General features: G+C 43.0%; 1 protein-coding gene across 2 annotated transcripts; it reads right to left on the bottom strand.

Moving 5' to 3' along the window:
• Nucleotides 1-531: 531 nt before the first annotated feature.
• LOC139583692 (glycogen debranching enzyme-like) lies at nucleotides 532-24,682 on the bottom strand. 2 transcript variants are annotated; one of them, XM_071415037.1, is made up of 32 exons: nucleotides 24,578-24,682; nucleotides 23,965-24,118; nucleotides 22,695-22,905; nucleotides 21,845-22,014; nucleotides 20,596-20,799; nucleotides 17,875-18,056; nucleotides 17,610-17,721; nucleotides 17,248-17,374; nucleotides 16,170-16,513; nucleotides 15,450-15,637; nucleotides 13,381-13,504; nucleotides 12,108-12,271; nucleotides 11,090-11,191; nucleotides 10,733-10,888; nucleotides 10,224-10,374; nucleotides 9,897-10,021; nucleotides 9,463-9,575; nucleotides 9,140-9,274; nucleotides 8,795-8,925; nucleotides 8,424-8,560; nucleotides 7,995-8,128; nucleotides 7,635-7,810; nucleotides 7,342-7,444; nucleotides 6,902-7,127; nucleotides 6,477-6,588; nucleotides 6,234-6,369; nucleotides 5,952-6,064; nucleotides 5,523-5,734; nucleotides 5,060-5,157; nucleotides 4,143-4,230; nucleotides 1,298-1,431; nucleotides 532-1,132 (listed from the first exon to the last, which is right to left on the bottom strand). In XM_071415037.1, exons 2-32 carry the CDS (start codon nucleotides 24,044-24,046, stop codon nucleotides 1,015-1,017), a joined length of 4,608 nt encoding a protein of 1,535 aa, XP_071271138.1. In that variant the 5' UTR covers nucleotides 24,047-24,118; nucleotides 24,578-24,682; the 3' UTR covers nucleotides 532-1,014. The 2 variants fall into 2 exon arrangements, with proteins under 2 accessions (XP_071271138.1, XP_071271137.1); XM_071415036.1 differs by lacking the exon at nucleotides 13,381-13,504 and adding an exon at nucleotides 12,734-12,857.
• Nucleotides 24,683-24,775: the final 93 nt, after the last annotated feature.

Here is a 24,775-nt window from a genome sequence, read left to right as displayed (position 1 = left end):
TTGTTTGAATATATGTAAGTTGACAACTCAACCAAATGTAAATCGAAACTAGACGTTGAACTGACATCTGTGCCAAGTGGGTCCCTTGCTATTCCCAACAATAGGTAGAACATTATAATAATTTCACTGAAATGCCCGAATACAATTTACCACCAATCTATGACAAAGGTACCAAGGAGGATGACTGGAATTATACAAGAGTGTTTTCCTTTCTGTAATGATTAATATTGACAGGATCATTGAGAAAGCCAGGATGTGAGTGGCACTGAAACTGTGCTGTTGGTTGAGTCTCCTTTGTTTCTACACAGCTAATTGGGAAAAATGTCAGTACTTTGGGCAATGCCACTTCCAGTATGTACAGTAAGAATCCGTAGGGGGTGAGGTCTTCCAGTAATAGGGGTTAAGTGAACCATGACTTTGCAGAAAAGAGGGGGTGAACCATGACAATGCACAAAACAGCAAGAGAGGATTACTTCATATGATTTATTTCTACTGGTGTGATCCACACAAATTTGGACTGGAACAAAAATGTGAATTGGTATTTTTTATTTTATTATGGTGGTGTAGCATGTGAAGCATATTCTTGTGGTGGATCTGATTCATATTTCTGATTCACAGTTTAACCTCTCATCAGTCACCAGGACAAAATAATATATATATAGTATGAGACAGCATTTAGAACTGGAAGAAGGGACAATTCACCCCTGCAGCAATGAGAATGCAGAATTAAGAAAAAAGTACTTCTGAATGTACTGAATAGTCTAACCGATTTTAAAGCAATTAAATAAGTATTGACTACAATGAACATGCAATCCACATTTATGAAAACATACATTGACATTATATCAACATGTAACAAAGAGGTTTAGGGGTTTATGTTGTTTAAGGCAGTTTTGTAGAGATAGCCACATTGTTCTAGCTATGGTATGTGATAATGGTTAAAAGGACTTCACGAAAATATTGCATAAAGGAAATATTTTTGAAAACTGCAAAAGAAAATAAGATGTTCTCCATCTACAGATCATGCAGAACCTCCAGTATGGTGGCGATAGACCAGGCCTGAGTCTCACAGCTGAAGGGACAGTACTGGCCATTCTCATTAGTCAGCTCAGGTAGACCCTTCCAAGACGATCTGGTGGGTGATAAAAGACAATATTGATTATGTGACACTTATAATCAATCATATCAATTAAGTGAAACAATTATTAAAAAGTCTTTCACCTGAATTGTTGTTAAAACAATTGAGAACATTATAGTATTTGAAGTCACCTAACAAGTCTTTGTACTTGTGTCTTACCTCTCGAAGTGGATGTTATGCCTAGAGAGGACATTCTTCACCAGGAACACAGTCTTGTCGTATATCTCTGGCCCCATCTTCTTGGCAAAGTAGAGTTTGGCTCGTAGGAAATAGCCGACTGGCCAGAGCCACTCCTAGGAGATGGAAACACACATTTATGGTTACCATAATGCAGGGGCTCACAAACTTTATTGGCCCGTGGCCCCATCCAGGTTGTATCACAACCGGCCGGGATTAGGAGTCCCATAGGGCGGTGCACAATTGGCCCAGCGTTGTCCGGATTTGGCCGGTGTAGGACGTCATTGTAAATAAGAATTTGTTCTTAACGGACTTGCCTAGTTAAATAAAAAGGTGAAATGTAAAAACATTTTAAAAAAATATATATATATATATAAAAAATATAAAAAAGTGCGACCCCACCATGCAAAAACAGTGATGCAATCAGCAGCCAATGTAACTGTTTTATTTGGGGCCTTGACAGTCTATTACAAATCAGTCAGATTACGTTGAAAGAATCTTAATCTGAAGGAAGTACGGCTTGAAGTGGCTAAAATGCATCAGAAACGTATTGGGAAATTCAAAAGATCAGGCAAGTTGTTTAGGAGCCCTCACAGAGTGATGTTTCACTGCAGTCACGTGGGTTGTACTGGGATGGATGTAAAAATCCCCTAAATCTGCTGTTGGAGCCCATTCAAATTAGCCCCAACGTTGCCTTGCTAAATCTGGTTAATTCTCTTAAAATTAAATACAATGACTGTTTTCTCATTAGTTTGACATATTATTTGAAATGTCTGATACAACATACTCTGGTGATATCGTTATCAACCTACTGCATACCCCTTTAAAATATATATTTTTTTGTGTACATGGTGTGCTATTAGCATGCTAACACTCATTAAGACAGACTGGTAGAATAGCTAGCCATCGTTAGCATTCAAGTAACTTTTGGGTTTAATAGAGTTTACTGGTGACTATGACATGAATATATATAATTCACAACATTTAGACAGGAGCTATTATCCAGTAAAAAAAAAAAAAAGGTTTTGTATTGTAACTTTGTGTCATTATCGCCTGAATTCAGGCTTGGCTGAACTGCTTTCAATAGGGAAAGATTTCTTCTGTACCCCGCTTCCATAATTTTATGGTTTAAAACATCACTTTCCAGTGTCGACCTGATTACTTTCTGTGTAGAAAAGAACATCCAGGTATTGACATTAAGGGTTGACCTATTGCACGAAGCAAGTGAACTGAGCAGTCACATAAATTAAGCCTGCTTTGAGGTTGCACCATTCGGCAGGTGATTGAGTTTTTTGTATAAATAAATAATTCTAGTAGCCTAAAACTGATCTTTCTGGTTCCTCCCCATCGAAAGATAATTTATGGAATTCATGGCAGTCAGCCTGCAGTGAGAATTATTTTACCAAAAAAACAACCAAAATACAAATAATTCCAGTACTGATCTTCTTGGTTCCCCCTTATATTATGTCATACTAATACAATTGCTCAGAGAAAGAGATTTTCTTTTACAAGTAATAAAACAAAATCTAAAAAATATAGTTTAATACTCCAGCACCCTCCCCTTGCGAGGATAGCAACACTGAACCTTTTCCGGAAACGTTTTAGGAGCTGGAGAACACATTGGGAGGGATCTTAGACCATTTCTCCATACAAAATCTTTCCATATCCTTGATCTGCTCTTATGGACCGCCATCTTCAATGGGGTTCAAGTCCAGAGACTGAGATGGCCATTGCAAAATGTTGATTTTGTGGTCAATTAACAATTTCTTTGTGGATTTTGATGTGTGCTTGAGGTTATGGTCTTGCTGGAAGATCCACATGTGGCCAAGTGTCAGCCTCCTGGCAGAGGAAACCAGGTTTTTTGGCTCAAATCTCCTGGTAAAGTTCATGATGCTGTTGACTTTAACAAGGGCCACAGGACCAGAGGAAGCAAAATAGCCCCATAACATCAATGATGCACCACCATATTTTACTGTAGGTTTGAGGTACTTTTCTGTATATGCTTCCTTTTTGAGACGCCAAACACACAACTGGTGTGCGTGTAGCCAAAGAGCTTTTTTCTTCATGTCATCTGACCATAGCGCCGCCTGGAGTTTGATAAACGGCATTGGCACTTGGATTGGAACCGGTGCTATGGTCAGATGACATGAAAATAGAGCTCTTTGGCCACGGAGTGGTGGGTTTGGTGTTGAAAAACAGAAGCATATGCAGAATATATACTGTAAAATATGGTGGATATTTGATGCTATAGGGCTATTTTTGCTTCCACTGGTCATGTCTAATTTTCATTTTCGGGCAATTGGTCATAATTTTCGGGAAACCCCAAAATTCTCTTGTCTTGCACCATGGGCAAGTGCCTTTCAGACCTTAATGTCAATCCCTGTCATCATTGCTTTCAATGTTCTTTTTTACCAGATTGATTTGGTGCCTGGTCCTGTCCACTAACGAGTCCTGCGTGGCTTCTGAGGATCGTGGAGGAATATAGAACGTCCATATTCATGAGAGTCTAAGCTTTCAGGAATGTGGTCATAACAGCATATAGCTCCAACCGTTCAAAAGTTAGAGCTACATTTGTAGGAAGAAAACAGGAACCATTCTGTTTGTCACAACAGCATTTAGCAGATGTTAGAGGTTACTCACGTAACCGCGGTTCTATGAACCAAGTTTCTCTGGCGACCTCATTTTCAAATCAGTCGACCCCACATGGGAACACGAACCCTAGTTTGGGAAATGCTGCCATAATGGTTACCATATAGGTACCATACAATCACCATTAAGTTCCTGTCTACTGACTAATGTTTATGTGGGCCGCAATAAATGTACTTACAGGTCCTTGATGGTAGTTGAAGCCCTTAGCAACATTGAAATTCTCACTATCCAGAGCATTATCGTAGACACCACAGTACTTCATGTCACTTTATGAGGGGAAAGAAAGAGAGAAAATGTTAACTGTGGGACAAGGAGGACAAGAATGAGATAAAGAATGACTGTGGTGCCAGAACTGGGTCTAGTCCAGCTTTTCCCAAACTCAGTCCTCGGGACCACAAGGGGTGCACGTTTTGGTTTTTCCCCTAACACTACACAGAGTTTGGGAAAACCTGGTCTAGTCTAATGTGTGTAAACCCTACATGACGGACAGGGGGCGCTCTTTTGAAGCCCTGCACACCCATTTTTCTAATCTTCCACCACTGAAAAAAAGATTTGAGAAGCTATAAAAATGCATTTGCTAATGTCTACATTCATTTTTGCTAAATATATTACAGACACCGTAATAAACACTTTAAAATGATGTGAACTGAACATAAAAAAGATAGATAAAACATTTACCTTAAAGGTGTATTTTTTGAGAGTACTACCGTTACTGCATGTCCCCACTACAACAAATGCATTCTTAAATACATGTCATTTTGTCCATGAAATAATTATTTGGAATACTATAGAATACCATTCTTTCCTACGGAGGACTGCTCCTTGTGAGGAGTACCAATGCGGTGGCCGGTGGCTTCAAAGCCTCTCATTGGCCAATACATAGCATCAGAAATCCAGGGTTTGTATACACCATTGGTCTAGTCTAGTAGGTCTCCAGACTACTTCGGAGCGAATCCCTGATACGCCACCAATTTCGTAACTGTTGATCCTCTTTATCTGTCCTCTAACCTCTCTGCAGTTCCGATCTGTCTAAATAAAGCGAACAGAGTGAATGTGTTTCTGTAAATGAGGGTATGGATGAAGCATCCCACTCACTCTGGATCTAACGTCTTCATTCCCAGGGGGCCGAGCAGCTTCTTCTCTGCCATCTCTAGTGCCTCCCAGGCCCTTTCCACTGTGAACAGCTCTGGAGCCTGGAGAACACAGAGAGAGAAGGTACACACAGAGCTGAGATACTTGACCTAAGACGACAACTTGTAAAAGTGATACATCTTTGTAAATTGGTTTGCAAGACTCAAATAATGTTCAACACAAATACATTGGTAACCTCAGTACACATTGAGAGGGTTAGGGTTAACCAGAGCACTGACTAGCCTAGTCTTTACAACACCGATGAGGTAAGTAGGTTAGCCTCATCAGTGCCAGAACGGCCCATATAGTTGGGGCCTATCTTCCTGCTTCTTTAGCATGAGGCAGTTTGATGTTGTCCATTCCTTGGACAGGACGCTAGGACATTAGTTACAAGGCTAATGAGGCAGTTAAAAGGAACAGTGCTTACCACCACCATGGCGATAGCAAAGTTAGGCCTGAGCTGGTAGTCACACCAGGGACTGGAGGCCCCATAGCTGTCCTTGTAGATGCCTCTCTTGTGCACCAGGTCTGGGTGTTTCTCATTGGGGTCCTGAAGGTTGTGAGACACGTAAAACATCTTCTCAAAGTTCTCCTGGATCTTTCTGTTCCACTCTTCATAGGGCACAGAGATGTTACGACCTAGAAGAGAACAGATATGTCTAGCTTCACTATGGACAAGAAAAAAAATACAGCAATTTTACAATTCTAGTGAGGTTATTGTTTAAAATACAGATTTCAACATCTGAAATTACTAAGTAGTAGTATCCCAATTGTCATAATGGTCAAAACATTTTACATTTGAGGATTGGAGAAAGCTGGGAAAAACATGAAGATTTGGGTTTATTCCAGAACGTACCATCACTAAGGATGGTGAGGGTTGCGTAAGGGAAGAAGCCGTGCGTATGAAGGTCCACTAACCAGCGCACTGTGGACTTACAGAGACCCACTATCTCCACTGCAGAGCCATCCCTGGAAGACACGCAGGCACAAACATGCACACCCTTGTGAAAACACTTAACTCAAGGGGAAAAAAAGAACAAGCACTGCACATACAACAATAGATTATTATGGATATGTAGGCTTGTCCTAGACTGAGTGAAGACAAGCAACTCTTTACCAAAGGAGAGGAAAACAGTACCTAGGTGTAGCTGGGATTCCTTTGTTATGAGCCTTGTCACTCTCTCCCATCTTGTCCATCCATGTCCCGCAGTTGAAACGATTTCCTCCATAGACAAACCCAGTGTCTTCATTCACCTTGGCCTCAACATTAAACCCTGGTAGGGAAAGACAAAAATCGGTATGATAAAACACGTAAATAGCTGATCAACCACGCCTCTAGATGGGCATGTGTGTGTAAAGTGTGTGTGCGTGTTTATCTTGCCTTCATCGGTCATGTTGCGATCTATCTGTGGTCCAGCGTTCCTCTCCCTGAACTTCGTCCCCTGCATATGACACGTCATCGCCTCATGAATGACATCATACAGGGGCTGGATCTGCAGAGTTAACATCACAGAAACAATTTAATATGGGCAGACATTAAGGAATGACTAAATTACTAACGGTCCTGTCTAAAAGTGCTTGTTTGAACTTCTAACAATAAGCAAATTTTTTTGGACTGTATCGTCAGATCTACACAGAGTATGACATCTCAATAGGCTGCTATAACCAAGCTGTTTGACCCCCGACATGCCCTAGTCTCATGAGCCAGACTGAAAAGTCTTGCGGTGACAAAGCGAGACCACCATGCCCCTTACCCATGCGCGGGCGGGCTGTGGATTGTGTGTGTGTGAGTTTGTGTGTACCCACCCAGGCTCCAGCGGGCTGTGGCTGGGACACATTGGTGGGGTACATCCTTGACACAGGGCACATGAGGATGTTGACTCCGTCAGGCACCATGTTGCAGTAGTCTTGGATGCACTGCAGCCACCACCATACTGCGTCACGGCAGTTATAGCGGGCGCCAGTCCCCTGTCCCAGCAGGTTGGGGATCAGGCCATACCTCAGGGTGCCAGCGAACGCCAGGATTATGTTTCTATGGAAAACAGTGACAGAAATTCAAGGATTCATCTTTATAACTCTGATGAAGGTCAAACAAAACACTGGTGTGAAATCCATTCAATTGTTTGGCAGCATCCAAGACCACAGGTGTACTGGAGTTTGTTACTTTTTTTGTCATACTTTAATTGAAATATATACCCATTCATCAGATAGGACACCGATGTTCTACTGGAGAATATGACACGTACCTGGCCTCCAGGTGTCTTCCTGTCACCAGCATCAGACCTCGCAGTGCCATGAATGTGTCCCGGCCCCAGCAACGGACCATCCCAGCCGCAAAATGAGGAAGACCTGTGACATCAGACAGACAACCATTAGCCAACCGGTAACACACACAGAGACAGACAGAGAGAGAGGAAAAAGAGAGGGTGCTAAAGTGTGTGGATGTATCTGTATGTCTGTAAGATTATAGACTGATTGGCTGTTCCCCAGTAGGAATTGGCCAGAATAAAGTTGTATTGAATTTAATGAAATGCCTTACCTGCAGCCAGTGACACACAGCACTGCTCTTTCTCGTTGGTAACACCATTGAGACGGTAGGGCACGTCACTCAGCGTGGGTGCCAGGGGGGGAAGTGCGGGGTGTAGGCCCACTCCACACATCTGTACTGAGCCCAGAGCTAACTGCTTCACCAGGGTGGAACCTGTCTGGATGAAGCTTAGAAAACCAGAGGACAAACACAGAGATGACAAGCTGAATTTAGAAGTTTGAGGAATGATTACAAGTTTCATATTTCATTCAGAACATATATATACATATATATATATTTTTTTTAATACTACAAATTCAGATGTTTCTATTTCATTTATGAATAGGAATAGCTGGTTGTTATTCAACCTACTTTGACATTTTATGGAACACAATATCCAAGGCGGTGGTATAAGCCCCAACAATGATGGAGTCGAAGTAGCATGGCACCAGGTAGCGAGGGACGCGCTTCAGATAGGTAAACATCGCCTGGAACCACTTGCCTACCTGAAGGGACAACAAGAGACATATCAATTAAAAACGGCAAAACTGTGTGCGTCTATGGCCAGTTAGCAGGCTAAATAGACATAATCAATGCAATACAACAATGATGCTGAGTCTATGAGTGGTAAGGCTTGGTAAGGATCTGTAAAGTTCCAATTGAAGAATCACCATGGCTCTCAAAAACATTTGAGTGGACCCAAAGGAATAGACATTATCTTGACCAGATCTGGGTGCCAAATAGCAGCCTACTCCCTATGAATAGTAGTGCACTACTTTTGAGAGGTTTGTCATGTCTTACCTCGCCCAGTGCTCCTCCCTTGATGACCAGCCGGTTGCTGACGTAGTCGATCATCCAATCTCCCTGTCTCAGGTTGTCACAGAAGGGGTGTCCCAGGTCGTTTTTGGGACGAATGTCCCCCATCACCGACATCAGACCTGTGAGTGTCAAAAGAGGTTACTACATCTGACAAACAAACTCATCATGCATACATATCAATTTCAATGTAATTAGTCCCTAAAAGGAGGAAGGGTAGCTTGGCGGTCCCGACTGGTAAATGGAAGATCATAGTTTTACGGTTCCTGGCACAAAACGGTTAACACTGCAATATGCAAGAGGAGTCATGATTTTCCTGAAGCCAGACCCCCCCCCCCCCCCTCCTTGTTTTGTACCTTGCAGGCCTCCGTACTTGAGACTCATCCAGGAAGGGATGTTGTAGCAGCCTCCACCGTCCTCCTGCTCTTCAGCGTCACAACGGAACAGCAACACGTTCATGTCCGCCAGGGTCACCTTGGACATAATACTGGGAGGGAGCAGACAGGTAGGAAGATTAACAGTAGGCTGGATTAACATTTACCAGTGGAAGACAGCCTATGAAAAAGTCTTACAGCAGTTGCTTAATTAGTTAACATGTCTTAGGGTCAGATATTGGGTCAGATATAGCAGAGATATGGGCTGAGATTCCTTACAAAAGTAACCAATTTACCAAGTGAAAGAATTATCTAGAGTATACGTACGCTGCCAGCGGAGTAGTGAGTATGGCTAGGGCGTTGTGGTCAGGCATACTGCCCGTCTTGTAATGGTCACTGAACTGGACCAGGTGTCTCCTCAGAACCCCCACCAGCTCCTGGGACTTGGGGTCCAGACTCACCCTGGGGACAAAGAACACGGGTTACAGACTCGTAAGGCATGACTCAGAGTAGGAGTGCTGATTTAGGGTCAGTTTTGGTTTTTCCGATCATAAATGCATATGGTATGGACACACGGTAGACTCCTACTCCTAGACGCTTGATATATATACAGCACCTGAAATGACCTCAATAGGACAGTGTATTCTTACCTGAACACTATCACACTACCAGGGCTGAGGTGTTCGAATTCAATCTCCTGGACAAATTCACTGCGGCCCTTACACATGACATCATCCTGTTTCACAATCTTGCTGTCATGTAGCTGCAAGACAGTTGGAGTAGAAAGTGTTCACACCAACAGTGTCTTACAAATTAAGTAGAATTCATATACAGGTGGTTAGACTGAAGTGACCCAAGAACAAAACCTGTTTTGTGCTACACTACACTCTGTAAATTACCAAGTGTGTATGAGACTACCATAACCATTCAACAAGAAAACAAACATTGCTAACACTGCGACCTGAGCAAATCCTGGCCCACTTCTTTCAATAGAAGGGAATGATAGACTAGAGAGATAAGGTTGCAACTAGTATTCTAAACCAGGGTGTAAAGTTGTAATTCCATGGTGCTGTTCTCGTGTTACCTGGATGTGTTCTCTGATCTCTAATGTGTGGTCAGGAAGACCATTGATGCTCTTCTGGTCTTTCTGGTATGACCCAGCGATCCTCTCCACAGTCCTGGCCTCCAGTACCACCTCCTCTATTTTACCTGCAGGAGAACACAGTTGACACTGACCTGATCTGGGTTTTCATGGAAACTACTAAAGGAAGTGATATCAGGATGATTAGTGATAGATAGCTTACTGCGGTGATACTCAATCTGGTTCCTGGAGAGCCACAGTAGTTCTGGCTTTTGTTATTTTGACTGTGGCTCTCCAGGAGTAGGATTGAGGGAAACTGGGGTACTGTACCTGGGATGCACATGGGGGGAACCTCCTGTCTATATTGATAGGTCTTGGGGTTCCTGAAGGCAGTGTGACACACAGCTACCACAGACTGGTGTGTGCTGGGGCAATGTCTGGTTACTGCCACTATGTCCTCATCCACCTGGTCCACATAGACCTGCAAAAAACACACACACTCTTCTTTGTTGTGTTCTTCAGTAGAAGCACTTACTCTGCAACTCTACAATTCAATATTCCCTCAAAAGTGTTACTGCTTCTCTCAGGTTAAGTCCCTTGCTGAGGAATTCAGTTTAGTTCCCCATGTCCAGTTTCTGGATGGCCATTTTCAATAAGCCTGGTCCTGGACTAGAAAGCACTTTCCATAGAGATTCTGTATTGAGCATGCTTTATAGTCCAGGTTTAGGCTAAATCTGGATCTGGGAAAATAGTCGAAAGACATTTGCTGGCTGCCCATCCGTACCCATGGCTATGTGCCCAGTGCATGTCTCAGAGTGGATCTTAGAAGTCCCTCTAACCTGTGAGAAGCCCTTAGAGGCCAGTTCTTGGTGCAGCTTGTTGAGGGCCAGTTTCCCAGCGATGATACCACTCTGGGAGTTCACCTCTCCTGCAGAGGAGGGCTTGGCCTCCGAGTTCCACTTCGGATAGAAGCGCTCCTCCTTCACAACAGAGATCTGCACAAGAACACACAGGAAGTTGGAATCAAACGTAGCACTAAACACTACCCGTGTCATACATTGTCAGCAGTTTCAATATAGACGAGATAAATATAGAAGAGATTTTAGCTTACAGTTTTGTCTTTGAAGTGAACTCACTTTACAACATGCTCACACACACACACACACACTTTTGATAATCATGGCCCTTTTTCGTACCTGGTGAGGGACCAGCTCGTCATATCCTCTAGTACTGCCTGTGGCACAACTGGCCATGGAGACGATAGCAGAGCTCGGGAGGGAGTCGTACGCAGAGCGAATCTACAACACAGAAGAGGAATAGTAAATAAATAACACCATCAACAAACAGTCACAACATCGATCAACAATAACACTACTACATAAACTCAGCAAAAAAATAAACATTGCATTTTCAGGACCCTGTCTTTCAAAGATAATTTGTAAAAATCCAAATAACTTCACAGATCTTCATTGTAAAGGGTTTAAACACTGTTTCCCATGCTTGTTCAATGAGCCATAAACAATTAATGAACATGCACCTGTGGAACGGTCGTTAAGACACTAACAGCTTACAGACGGTAGGCAATTAAGGTCACAGTTATGAAAACTTAGGACACTAAAGAGGCCTTTCTACTGACTCTGAAAAACACCAAAAGAGAAATTCCCAGGGTCCCTGCTCATCTGCAAAGACTTTACTCAACATTCAATTATCTGGCAACATCTCTGGTGGACATTCCTGCAGTCAGCATGCCAATTGCATCCTTCCTCAAAACTTGAGACATCTGTGGCATTGTGTTGTGTAATGAAACTGCACATTTTTGAGTGGCCTTTTGTCCCCAGCACAAGGTGCACCTGTGTAATGATCATGTTTATTCAGCTTCTTGATATGCCACACCTCTCAGGTGGATTGATTATCTTGCCAAAGGAGAAATTCTCACTAACAGAGATGTAAACAAATTTGTGCCCAAAATTTGAGAGAAATAAGCTTTTTGTGCATATGGGAAAAAATGTGGATCTTTTACGTCAGTTCCTGAAACAAACCCTTTACATGTTGTGTTAATATTTTAATTCGGTATAAATAGGCATGTTGACAAATCCAAGTGACTTATTTTATACTACCTAATTAGGACACTCGTTGTCATGGGTAACAACATACTGTACACTACCTGAATAGGGGACTTGTCATGGGTAACCCCAACTACATACTGCAAACTACCTGGACAGGGCACTCGTTGTCATGGGTAACATCTAGGAACATGGCGTGGGCGATAGAGGGCACCAGAGGTCTGAGGCTGGGCTGGACGAACGAGCCCACAGGCTCTCCACCAAACCTGTAGACCAGCCTGCCCTCCTCATGACTGTCTCCTGCACTCATAGCCTCTGAGGAAGACAGAGAGAGACAGATTATATTGTTATTGTAGAACAGGCAAATGGTTATAGCCAATATGGTGATTGCAGTCATTTATAAGAAAACAAATAACCCAGGCTGATTTAAACAGTGAATGAATTCAGTTTACTTCAAATATTACCACCAACGGTACTTTTTTAGCCAAGAGACAATCAATTGCAGATTCATTCAGTTTCCTGTGTATCAATATTTTATAAAAAGGTATTTCATACCATGAACAAAGCCAATAACCAACTTCACTAACACATATCCATGAAAAATGTTGAAGCAAAACAGAAAACATGTATTTTTCTATCAGATGTATAGGCTGGTCTCAGATCTGTTTGTGATCGTCAACTCCATTGCTCATTGTCAAGGAGTTGGCGAGACTGCACAAATAGACTGGCAGACAGGCTATAGTTTATGTGCCATTTGTACATTTCCCAGGCTCTTACCTCTGATGAGGGAGGTAATGGCCAGTCTAGTGACAAAGACATTGTCCAGCTCCTCGCTGCCCGTGAACAGCTCAGCCACCACATACAGGTCAGGCTTCAGCTCGCGAGCTCTCTCCAGCATGTACTACACACAGCACAGCCACCCACACCACAACAGGCCAAAGCCAGGGCACACAATGCAGGAAAGGCATGTTGGGGGGGGGGGGGGGAATCAGACAGAGATGAGAAAAGATAGGAGGAACAGAGGAAAGAAGGGGATTTAGAAAGAGAGATTAGATATGAGACAAGAGATGTGAAGGGGTATAGGCTAGGCAAGAAAAGAGGGAAAATATGAAAAACAACCCACACAGAGGGGGGGAGGGGGACATGCAAAGTGTCAATTACCATGCAACAAAATGTTAATGGTGGGAAAAGGAGGAGAGAGTAGTGTTGGGAAAGGTAGTAAAGATATACATTAATGAAGGAGAATTTGATCAGGATAAGTATGTCAGATTCAAAGTAAGCCCGTGGCAGAAGAGTGGAATAAGATTATCGAAAGAAAGAAAGAGAGAGAAGGAAAGAAAGAACACACATTTAGCATCATGCTCAGTCAGAATGCATCAGTCCAGTTCCCACAGTCTTACAGTACAATAAGGCAGTAGCAGTACCTCTGACCAGACTGGTAATCCCCAGGCGGTTTACAAACACATTGTCAATCAGCTCGCTGGCCGTAAAGAGTTCAGCTATCACATAGAGGTTAGGTCTGACCGCCCTGGCTGTTGCCAGCATCGCCTACAGAGCACAAGGTAAAACTTCACTTAGAGTGGTGACATGTAGCATTCATAAAGTCTTAATATGCATGATGAAGTGTCATAATACCCTACATAATAACATTAAGGGCTACATGGGGCTCAATTGTTTTGTTGAATACTACATACATATTTATTTGACACTAGCTATTTTAACATACTGAATACCTATGTAAATAAAGTACTTCCGTAGTTTAAAAAGAAGAAGATATATACACATTTGCAAAAATCTCTAAAAAAAACCTGGTTTTCACTTTGTCCTTATGGGATATTGTGTGTAGACTGATGAGGAAAGAAATTCAATTTAATTCATTTTAGAATAAGGCTGTAACCTAACAAGATGTGAATACTTTCTGAATGCACAAGGGCAGGAACAGCCAATAGAATCACATTTTCTGAGACTATAGGAACCCCATTTTGAATCTAGAAAACTTTAAAATATATCTTCAGAAAGCTTTCCCCCGAGCAATACAAATAAGATGTTATTTTTTACCTTTATTTAACTAGGCATGTCAGTTAAGAACAAATTCAAATTTACAATGACGGACTACTCCGGCCAAACCCGGGCCAATTGTGGGCCTAGAATCGAACCAGGGACTGTAGTGATGCCTCTTGCACTGAGATGCAGTGCCTTAGACCACTGCGTCACTCGGGAGCCCAAGAATAGTAGCTACTGTATGTTTCCATGAACTTGTCCAGTGTTTTCCCCCCCACTACATTAGAAAGTTAGAAAATATAGAAAATATTCTGAACAAAAAGATAAAGGCAATATGCAACAATTTCACTGATTTACAGTTCATCTAAGGAAATCAGTCAATGTAAATACATTTATTAGGCCCTAATTTATGGATTTCACATGACTGGGTAGGGGCGCAGCCATGGGCCTGGGAGCCAATCAGAATGAGTTTTTCCCCGCAAAAGGGCTGGTCTCAGACAATCACGCAGGTGAAGAAGACGGATGTGGAGGTCCTGGGCTGGCATGGTTACACGTTGTCTGCGGTTGTGAGGCCGGTTGGACGTACTGCCAAATTCTCTAAAACGGCGTTGGAGGCAGCTTATGTTAGAGAAAGGAACATTCTATTCTCTGGCAACAGCTCATGAAACATGGGACCAACACTTTACATGTTGCATTTATATTTTTGTTCAGTATAGATGCAACAATTTCCTGCTAGGGTGCATTTCCATTTAACTATCTTGCATCAGTAAAAACAGCTGAACATAATGACGTAACAATTTTTTTGTTTTTTGCAAAATCCAAGTGTCGAATAAAAACCACAAAAGTTAAAGTGCTTGCATTACCCATTTAGGCTGATTGTCAGCAATTTATTCATGTAGTCTGAATGTCCTCCTACCTATTTGTTTTATGTCTCAGGTAGCCAGCAAAAGCCAGCATGGATAGAATGCAACATTATTTTTTATAGCCTAGTTGAAAAATTTGATTAAGCAAGCAGTAGACATTTAGAATTAAATGTGGAGTGGAGCTTTATAGTTATCACGTGCTCAGCGTACTATGACTTCCAATATGGCACCGTCATAGGATGCCACCTTTCCAACGAGTCAGTTTGTCAAATTTCAGCCCTGCTAGAGCTGCCCCGGTCAACTGTAAGTGCCGTTACTGTTAAGTGGAAAGTCTAGGAGCAACAACGGCTCAGCCGTGAAGTGGTAGGCCACACAAGCTCACAGATGTAAACAATGAAAAAAAAAAAAAAATGCCAACGTTTACTGACACCGGTCATATTCAGCGGGTGTTGCATGTTCGTAAATTCATCAGTTATTCTGCGCTCTCGCACTCTCGGACGAGAGTGCTCTGAAATCGGAGTAGATAGCCAAAGTGAATTTACGAACACACCCTAAGAGTATCACTGAAAATATTCACCAGGATATGTAGCTATGAATGGTGCATCTACAGTCAGATCAGCATACTGTACCTCGGCCACATGTAGAGGAGTGGAGTGACAGTTGTCCAAGCGCACGCCCGCAAAGTGTTGGGCTGTGATCTCTGTATACTTCTTCATGTGGGCCCACAGGTAGGGACAGTCCGCTGGTTTCTCACCGTAACGCAGCTTCACACTGTCTCCCCAGCAGATCAGCTCTCTCCTCAGGTACACGTTAGAGCCTAGAGACAGAGAGGACACAGGGGACTTGCACACCATCACACTAGTCGGGTTGAAATCAATGATATCTAAACCTTATGTTAAAAAATAGTCACATTTCTCAAGGAAAAGTACGTTTTATCGTCTGGCATAGAATGGATATAACAATCCTAATGTACCATAAATTAAATGTTTTTATTTCACCTTTATTTAAGTAGGCAAGTCAGTTAAGAACAAATTCTTATTTACAGTGACGGCCTACACCGGCCAAACCCGGACGAAGCTGGGCCAATTGTGCGCCGCCCTATGGGACTCCCAGTCACGACCCATCGTGATTCAGTCTGGATTCGAACCAGGGTGTTTGTAGTGACGTCTCTATGACTGAGATGCAGTGACCGCTGCGCCACTCGGGCACTACATTTTTTCACAACAAGTGGTCAGTAAATACCCAAGGGCCTTAAACTTTTCAAAGAGAAGTATGTGAATACTGAGCATGTTCTATCTGTTTAACTCGACCGGTCTGTAGAAATAGTTAGAACAGAACTATCAGCTGACCTGGCTCTGCAAAGTTCCTCAGTGGGTCGTCTGACATCACCCAGCCGTTGTGGGCCAGGAAGTGACACGCTTTGTCTGTCTGGCTCATCAGCTGCATTTCTTGGTCAAAAGTCAAGTTGTCCTCAAACGGGAAGGTGAAATATCCACACACCACTGGATGGTTCCTGGTGATAGGTCCCAACTTAGGCCCGTGGTCTGCAAGGCGTTCGTACACTACATTTCCCACAATGCAGTTGGTGGCCTGTTCCTCATGGTAGTGCATCTCCTTATAGCTCTCCACATTCAGCTCCTCCAGTCTGTTCCTCAACCAGTTACAACACTCCTGGATGGATGAGGGCTCATTGCTGTAAATCAAAATCAAATTTTAATTGGTCACATCCACATATTTAGCAGATGTTATGCCGGGTGTAGCAAAATGTAACTATATGAGTGGCACAGAAGCATTTGTAGACCCAACAGTGGTGACAAAGCAAATCCCATCTGAAGATAAAATCGGGATCAATGCTTCAAAGAATTCCTGTTTCTCTGAAATGGGTTTAAAGCACCCTTGCAAAGCGTCTTAGCGGACGAAAAGATGGGTTAACAAGCAAAGTAATTGTCTTATAGAAGGTAGCATACGCTACAAGAGGGGTGATCAATCCAAAATCCATGTGTACATGTGCGTATAGTATTGTGTGTTCGTATGCATGTGTCTATGTTTGTGTTGCTTCACAGTTCCCGCTGTTCCCTAAGGTGTATTTTTAAATCAAGTTTTACTGCTTGCATGAGTTACTTGATGTGGAACAGAATTCCATGTAGTCATGGCTCTATGTAGTACCGTGAGCCTCCCATAGTCTGTTTTGGACTTGGGGACTGTGAAGAGACCTCTGGTGGCATGTCTTGTGGGGTATGCATGGGTGTAGTAGTTCAGTAGTTCAAACAGACAGCTTGGTACACTCAACATGACAATACCTCTCACAAATACAAGTAGTAGTGAAATTAATCTCTCCTCCACTTTGAGCCAGGAGAGATAGACATGCATATTATTAATGTTAGCCCTCTGTGCTCTCTGTAATGGAGTATCCTAAAGCGGACCCACCCATTGGGTATGAAGGTCTCCAAGGCTGAGGTCATGTCCACGGTGTTACCGAAGCGTCGACAATGGGGGTCCGGGAGGATCCTCAGACGCTTCTTATCCTCATTCTCTAATTTCACTGCTTTGCCTCCTGGGTAGAAAACATCAAACACAAAAAAACTGAAGAAGATTAGTGCACCAGATGTTTAGTGTGAGCTGATTGCTACTTCAACAGTGGTAGCACAATATCTGGAACACAAATCATTTGTTTCAAATGATTTCCTGGGGTGGCTCAAAAGAGATATGAAAAACATAATTCACCCCATTCAACATAATTCAATGTAATGACACTGAAATACAAATCCTGAGTGGTTGGTAGCCCTTACCTGCCTGAAGCAGCTTCCTGAACTGTTCCACAGCCTTCTCCACGTTCACCTGGTAGAACTCCCACAGCTTGGTCCTGGTGTAGATTTCATCCCACAGGACACCTCGCAGCATCTACAAGAGGAGGCAATCAATCAATCCAACTTTGTCCCACGAGGAACATTTGGGTTGAAAGTAGGGTTACTCAAAATATCGCTTTATTAATTGAATTGACAATTGTCCTATTTCAATACAGTACAAAACAGAAGGGTAACCCAACCAACTCACGTGGAGTTGGTGTTCATTCTCGATGTGAGCAGGAACACCATGGTCACTGTATTTCCCGTCTGCGATGTCACAGGTGAGGTGCCACAGAGCCCTGTCCAGCACCCAGGCTGGCTTCAGGTGAGGAGAGTTCACCAGATTATAACCACACTCAGGGTGTAGACACAACCACCTACTGTTAGCAGCTAGGGAGAGAGAAGGGGCTGTTACTAACTGTTACTAGGTTGTAGCCATACCCACCGGGCACAGACGACGCTTCATTGAAATGACGCAAAAACAACATTGATTCAGCCAGTGTGTGCCCAGTGGGTAGGTGCAGCCACAACCACTTACTCACAGATAGGAGGGAAATAAGGTAACAGTTGTTAAAAATGACAGAGGAAGAATGGATCTAACCCCAGTAGGGAATTCTCTCCAATGTTATGGAATAAGACATATTTGGAGCACATTCAACATTGCTTGAATGGTCATTTGCAGGTCGTACTTAAGTACCAGAGATCAATAAACTTAGAAACACTAAAGGGGTAGGAGTTGTGCAGTGCACCCTAACACTGTTGCCCTTTACATAGGACAAACATTGCAGAGGCAGCTGTGGCTCTTGCATCATGGTCTCAGTTTCCTCAGTCAGCATTTAGCCTCTGTTCACATTGAAGGTCAGATTGAAGTATTCCCCTTTGCAATGAAGCAGCCAATCACTCCATGACACACTCTGTGTCCCAAATGGCACCCCATCTCCTATATAGTACACTACTTTTGACCAGAAAGTAGTGCACGGGATATGATGCCATTTGGCATGCATCCTGTGTCTTCAAAGGCAACTGAGTGAGGGGGGTTTAAAATGTTGCCACACTGCCACACCATGTTCACACCTTCATTAGTTATTGGTGCTTGTGATAGGGGTGGAAAGATAACCATGGCTCCTCCATGTCTGCAGCACAATGTGTGAAGTTGAGTTTCTGATTACATTTTTGCCTAATACTGGATTGTAATAAATGTGGTTGTTTGACTGTGCGCTCTCTGTGACATTATTACGTTTCAATTTATGACTAAGTGCTTCAACTTTCAACTTTAATCTTGGCCATCGTCAAGTGCTTCCGTTGCTATGGACATCCAGCACATGATTGTTCTATTAATTTGTATTGTTATCACAATGGTTGTTATCATTGATTTTATTTACATTTACATTTAAGTCATTTAGCAGACGCTCTTATCCAGAGCGACTTACAAATTGGTGCATTCACCTTATGATATCCAGTGGAACAACCACTTTACAATAGTGCATCTAACTCTTTTAAGGGGGGGGGGGGGGTTAGAAGGATTACTTTATCCTATCCTAGGTATTCCTTAAAGAGGTGGGGTTTATTTTATCAAATGTATGTTTGGTGACAAGAAGTCGAACATGTTTGGTTATTAAATCAGTATTTTAATTGTGTACCTCTAGTAAGGATATAGGATAACCTGCTGTTCACATACCATCTTCCTCTGTCCATTAACACGTGATGTAAAGGTTACAATTCTCTCTTCACATACTGGCTAATGCATTTGGGAGTAGTCCTGCTGACCATACTTGAGTGGATGCCAAAGTCCACTACAACCTGGCACCAGTTTCTCTGTCACAGCCTTTACACTACTAGAAGGGCATGAGTCACCATGACCCTGCATGATACAATTTCGATAAATATACATGCATTTCCTTTTAAGCTGGACTCTTGGGTAACATTGTTTGTTTTGCTGTATAAAAACACCCTGTATTGGGCTTCCTGAGTGGCGCAGCGGTCTAGTCACTACAGACCCGGGGTCGACCCCCAGCCGTGATCGGGAGTCCCAAAGGGAGGCGCGCAATTGTTCCAGCGTCGTCCGGGTTAGGGGAGGGTTTGGCAGGGTGGGCTTTACTAGGCTCATCGCGCTCTTGTGGCAGGCCAGGCACCTGCAGGCTGACCTCGGTCGTCAGTTGAAAGGTGTTTCCTCCGACACATTGGTGCGGCTGCCTTCCGGGTTAAGCAGGCGGGTGTTAAGAACTGCGATTTGGCGGGTTATGTTTCAGAGGACGCATGACTCGACCTTCGCCTCCTGAAACCGGTGGGGAGTTGCAGCGATGAGACAAGATCGAAATTGGGGAGACAAAGGTGGTAAAACACCCACAAAAAAATAACACTGCAAATATTTATGTTATGTGTTGGATTCTAAACTTGTGAAGTATGCATTTGTCCTTTTCAAAGGTCTGAACATTCTGGACACTAAAGCCACCTGCTGTCCTGAAGATTCTGAAGAGTATTAAGGCTATTTTAAAAAGGGAGCTACTACATATCGCCTCTGCAACGTTATATATTATATCAAACCCAGGTTATTTGAGAAGAGACTTTGCTAACCCATGTTTTACTATCAGTCAGTCCTGCAAGCCTTCCCTGTGGCTTGGGAATAGTACCCAGAAGGTCACAGTCATAACTCTTCATGGAACACTATCTTCTGAAGAGCTTAGAGATGAGATCCCCTGTCTCTGTATCTATAAATGGCAGCATGGATAGGTATGTTACGTATCCGTGCGGTATGTTACGCAGCTTACCACACCACCATTCACAAAATGGGAATGCATTCATCCTACTGTGTCGAGACAGTGTGAGCCGATGCTCATGTGTAGAGTGCACCAAATGATGCCCTATTCCCTTAATAGTTAACTACTTTTGACCAGGGACTATAGTAGTGCACTATATACTAAAACAATACCTGTATGGTTGTAGACCACGTCAGTGATGCAGACCATATTCCACTCTTTCTTCAGTTTCTCCACCAGGTTGCCCACATCCATCCAGGTGTAGTTCTTCCCTTCAGGAGAGAACTCTGGGTTGAGCTCCAGTTGGTCGGCCAGAGAATAGCAGGAACGAGACATCCCTAACTTCTGCAGCGGGGTGAAGTGGATCATGTTATAACCTAGGGAGAGAGAGTTTAGATAAAAAATTTATGAATAAGAAATGTGAATCTATGAACACACAGTAAGAATTATGCTATAGGTACGTTACATGTTTTGTAATAAACCCAATGCGTGTCTGAACAGACAGATAGATATTAAGAAACGTCAAACACTGCAAATATTTTTGCAGATATTAGAATGGGTCAATGACCACCAGTATAACCAAACAGATCTCAACCACTGTGTGATTATCCCCCAAACCACAACTCTTTGTACAGCACAATCTACACAATGAACCAATAAAGATGAACTCTGTATTTGTTAGTATCTGTACTTTTGAACTGCAGGCACATGATTAAGAATGAGCAAAAACGGCCTCCCGGGTGGCGCAGTGGTCTAAGGCACTGCATTGCAGTGCTAGCTGTGCCACAAGAGATTCTGGTTTCGAGCCCAGGCTCTGCCGCAGCCAGCCGCGACCGGGAGGCTCATGCACAATTGGCCCAGCGTCGTCCGGGTTAGGGAGGGTTTGGCCGGCAGGGATATCCTTGTCTCATCGCGCACTAGCGACTCCTGTGGCGGACCGGGCGCAGTGCACGCTGACCAAGTCGCTAGGTGTATGGTGTTTCCTCCGACACATTGGTGCGGCTGGCTTCCGGGTTGGATGTGCGCTGTGTCAAGAAGCAGTGTGGCTTGGTTGGGTTGTGTTTCGGAGGACGCATGGCTCTCGACCTTCGCCTCTCCCGAGTCCGTACGGGACTTGCAGCGATGAGACAAGACAGTAACTACTACCAATTGGATACCACGAAATTGGGGAGAAAATGTTTAATAAAAAAAAAAAAAAAAAAAGATTGAGCAAAAACAATTGCTGTGCTATCAAAAAATAATATTTACTTCAGCAATTTAAATAAATTAAATATGTGACAGTGTGACACTTATGATTGAGAACAGGAGTTTTTCCTGACCACGTAACCCGAGCAGAAGAAACACCCATTTATACTGATGAAGACAATAGCCATGCTTCTGATTGTTGGCCAGCTGGCTATGGTATCCCATTCTGTCCCTCACCGGTCTCCTTGGCAACCCTGAGCCTGTCCTGCCATTCGTCCAGAGGCCCCAGGCACTTGGCCAGGTATGTCTGAACGGCGATACAGTCCAGGGGTAGGACATGGTTATCAGCACCCACATGCAGCACTGGGTCCACCACTATGTAGCCACTACCAGTCTTCTCTTCAGTCCTGGGAATCACACAGACCACATCAGGCAATAGAACAGGCAACGAGTTCAATCAACAGCATAACGTGTATGGGATAAAAGGGTTGACTATTGAGGTTGAGCCCCAAAATCACCTGTAGGTTTGTTTAATAATAATATTTATTATTATGGGGTGCTTATATAGTCCTGTTTCACTGTATGTGCAAGTGGGTAACCTGTACAAGTGTGAGGCATGACATGGAAATAAGTTTCTTGCATATCTCACTGGGGTCACAGACAGGGATTTAACTGTGATTCATCAGTTTACATTGCGACTCAAATGTCTTGTTTTCAATCGAACACATCATGATTACATTTACATTTAAGTCATTTAGCAGACGCTCTTATCCAGAGCGACTTACAAATTGGAAAGTTCATACATATTCATCCTGGTCCCCTCGTGGGGAATGAACCCACAACCCTGGCGTTGCAAGTGCCATGCTCTACCAACTGAGCCACACGGGATTAGATGTCAGAAATCAAAAAGAACAGCACATAAACAGTGCTGGCTTACCACCACCACATACCTAGTACAACATTTTGATTCAATGCCTATGAAAGTACTGCACACAGAACAGTGAATGGGAATCTATCTTGTACCCTGCACCTGCAAATAACTAGATGCGTGTACACTCCTTCTGAACAAGAAACAGTGCTTTCTTACCCAGCACAAAAGTAATACTGGTAGGACCCTGCCACCTGCAGGTCCAGTTTGCAGTACTTGTCCGAGTCATCCTCTCTCCCTGTTGGGTTTATCCAGTGCAGAGGCCAGAACTTAAGCCGGTCAAACTTCTCTCCCTCCGCAGGGTAGTTAGTGTGGACCTGCACATGCCTCCCCTGCAGAGTGGGCCCCAACCGGAACTGGAGCTCAAAGCCTGATGGTAGAATAATAATAGTATGTCATTATCATTACATAATAACAAGTAACACACAAGCAGGATATGTACTAAAAACACTGCTGGAGTCTACAGTCAAATCAGAAAGGTTCACCCTGGACAATGACTAGATTTGATGTGAACTAATAACAGCCTAATGTGAAAATGTCAACTTGGAAAACACATAGGCAGCTGTTATGGTGTCCTGCCAATCAAATGTGCATTAAAACTCAGTTTAAAAACAAATCCAATGTCTGAAGTGATGCCCGTCCAAGCGATTGATCTCGCCAAACAGTAGAAACAGTACAGCTAAGCCACTGAGAGAACACAAGGCCTTTTACCTTGCTATTTATAGCTGCAAACTTTTCACTAGAATATTTCAAGATAGGCTACTTCACTCAAGTGTCAAATGCATAGCAATGTTCAGCCCATGCTGTAGCCTACCACTCCCCCAATAACTAAATGTGCATTTCAATGTCTATATTTTCAACAGCAGGAATAATATCCCTGCTGGGGGTAAAATAAAAGCAAGAATCACACCCTACAAAAAAAAAAGTATAATAATGACAAACTTCCAATAGTCTATAATTCGCAGGACTTCTACAGACATTTGTTTTTTGGGGGGTGGGTATAATTTGTGTAACGTTCCAACAGGAATCTGTTCCATAAACTTCGTAAATAACACGGTTGCCAACAAACAACGCATACAAAGTTGTATAGCGGCAGAATAAGAATAAGATACTGCAGTGGGCAATTTAATTACGTTTTTCACTCACCACGTTAATTACGAAAAATGTCTGTCCTCACTCTGGTAGTCTATGGACAAACGTAAAGAATAAGCTACGTGGTTAGTTGATGCCTATTCTGCAGCTAGTTAGCTAGGTGAATTGATCATGCTATTTTTGTATGCGTTGTTTGTTGGCATCCTTGTACTTTACGAAGTTTTTGAAACAGATTCCTGTTGGAACGTTACACAAATTATACCCAGTAGTTTTTTTTATTCGCCAGTGCAAATGTGAATTTACCCAGGATTTGAATGGCCATTGCCTGCCTACATACCTTGCTCTAGTCGGAACAGAGTCCTCTCTAGTCGCTCCATGTCATTCAGGAACAGTACTCTGGTCTGTCTGCTTCGATCCATTTTGACGTTCCTTTTTTTAGGGTGTCCTTTTCAAGCAGGATGCGGTGCCCCCAGATTCCTACATGACACTCACTTCAATAGGGGGAGAGACCGAAGTCATGAGAGATAACGCCACCGTGTGAAAGAACACGCTATCCTGCAGCATAACGTAAATACACTAGGCTAGCCTACGTGCATGTATGTGTGTACATGGGTTTCATATGTACATAACTGTCCACGGTAGCCTATTCATAAATGTCTCTCTCTAAACGTAAGGAAAACTATAGGCATTCATGATTTTTATTCCGATCCCCATTAGCTGTTGAAGAAGCAGGAGCAATTCTTCCTGGGGTCCACATTCATCAAAAGTAAGTTAAATCATAGTTTATCTCTTACTAAAAACAACACCAAAACTGTTTGGCTGTATTGAAATATAGATTTCTATTTATATATTCAGCCCTGGTAGAAGAAACGACACATTGTAACTATGAACGATTTTACGTTACAATAGTTGCAACATAATAGTAACATGTTTCTTTGATAGAGAATCACCTTGTTTTTCCGTGTGCTCACTGCCAGTGTTGCCAACTAATTTTCAGGGTAACTTGCTAGATGCAGGTTGATTTGTTGCTAAATGACGTTGTGATGCCATTGCGTGATAACGTAAAACGGCGTCATTACGTAGAATACACAATAACGTCACTCAAATTGACTGGCCATCTCTGCAAAAAATATGATTTGACATTTGTT

The sequence above is a fragment of the Salvelinus alpinus genome, chromosome 8 (genome assembly GCF_045679555.1).
Source record: "Salvelinus alpinus chromosome 8, SLU_Salpinus.1, whole genome shotgun sequence".
In the NCBI taxonomy this organism is placed as follows: Eukaryota; Metazoa; Chordata; class Actinopteri; order Salmoniformes; family Salmonidae; genus Salvelinus; species Salvelinus alpinus.
The sequence above is the reverse complement of the archived record's forward strand: the minus strand, read 5'-3'. Positions and strand labels throughout refer to the sequence as shown.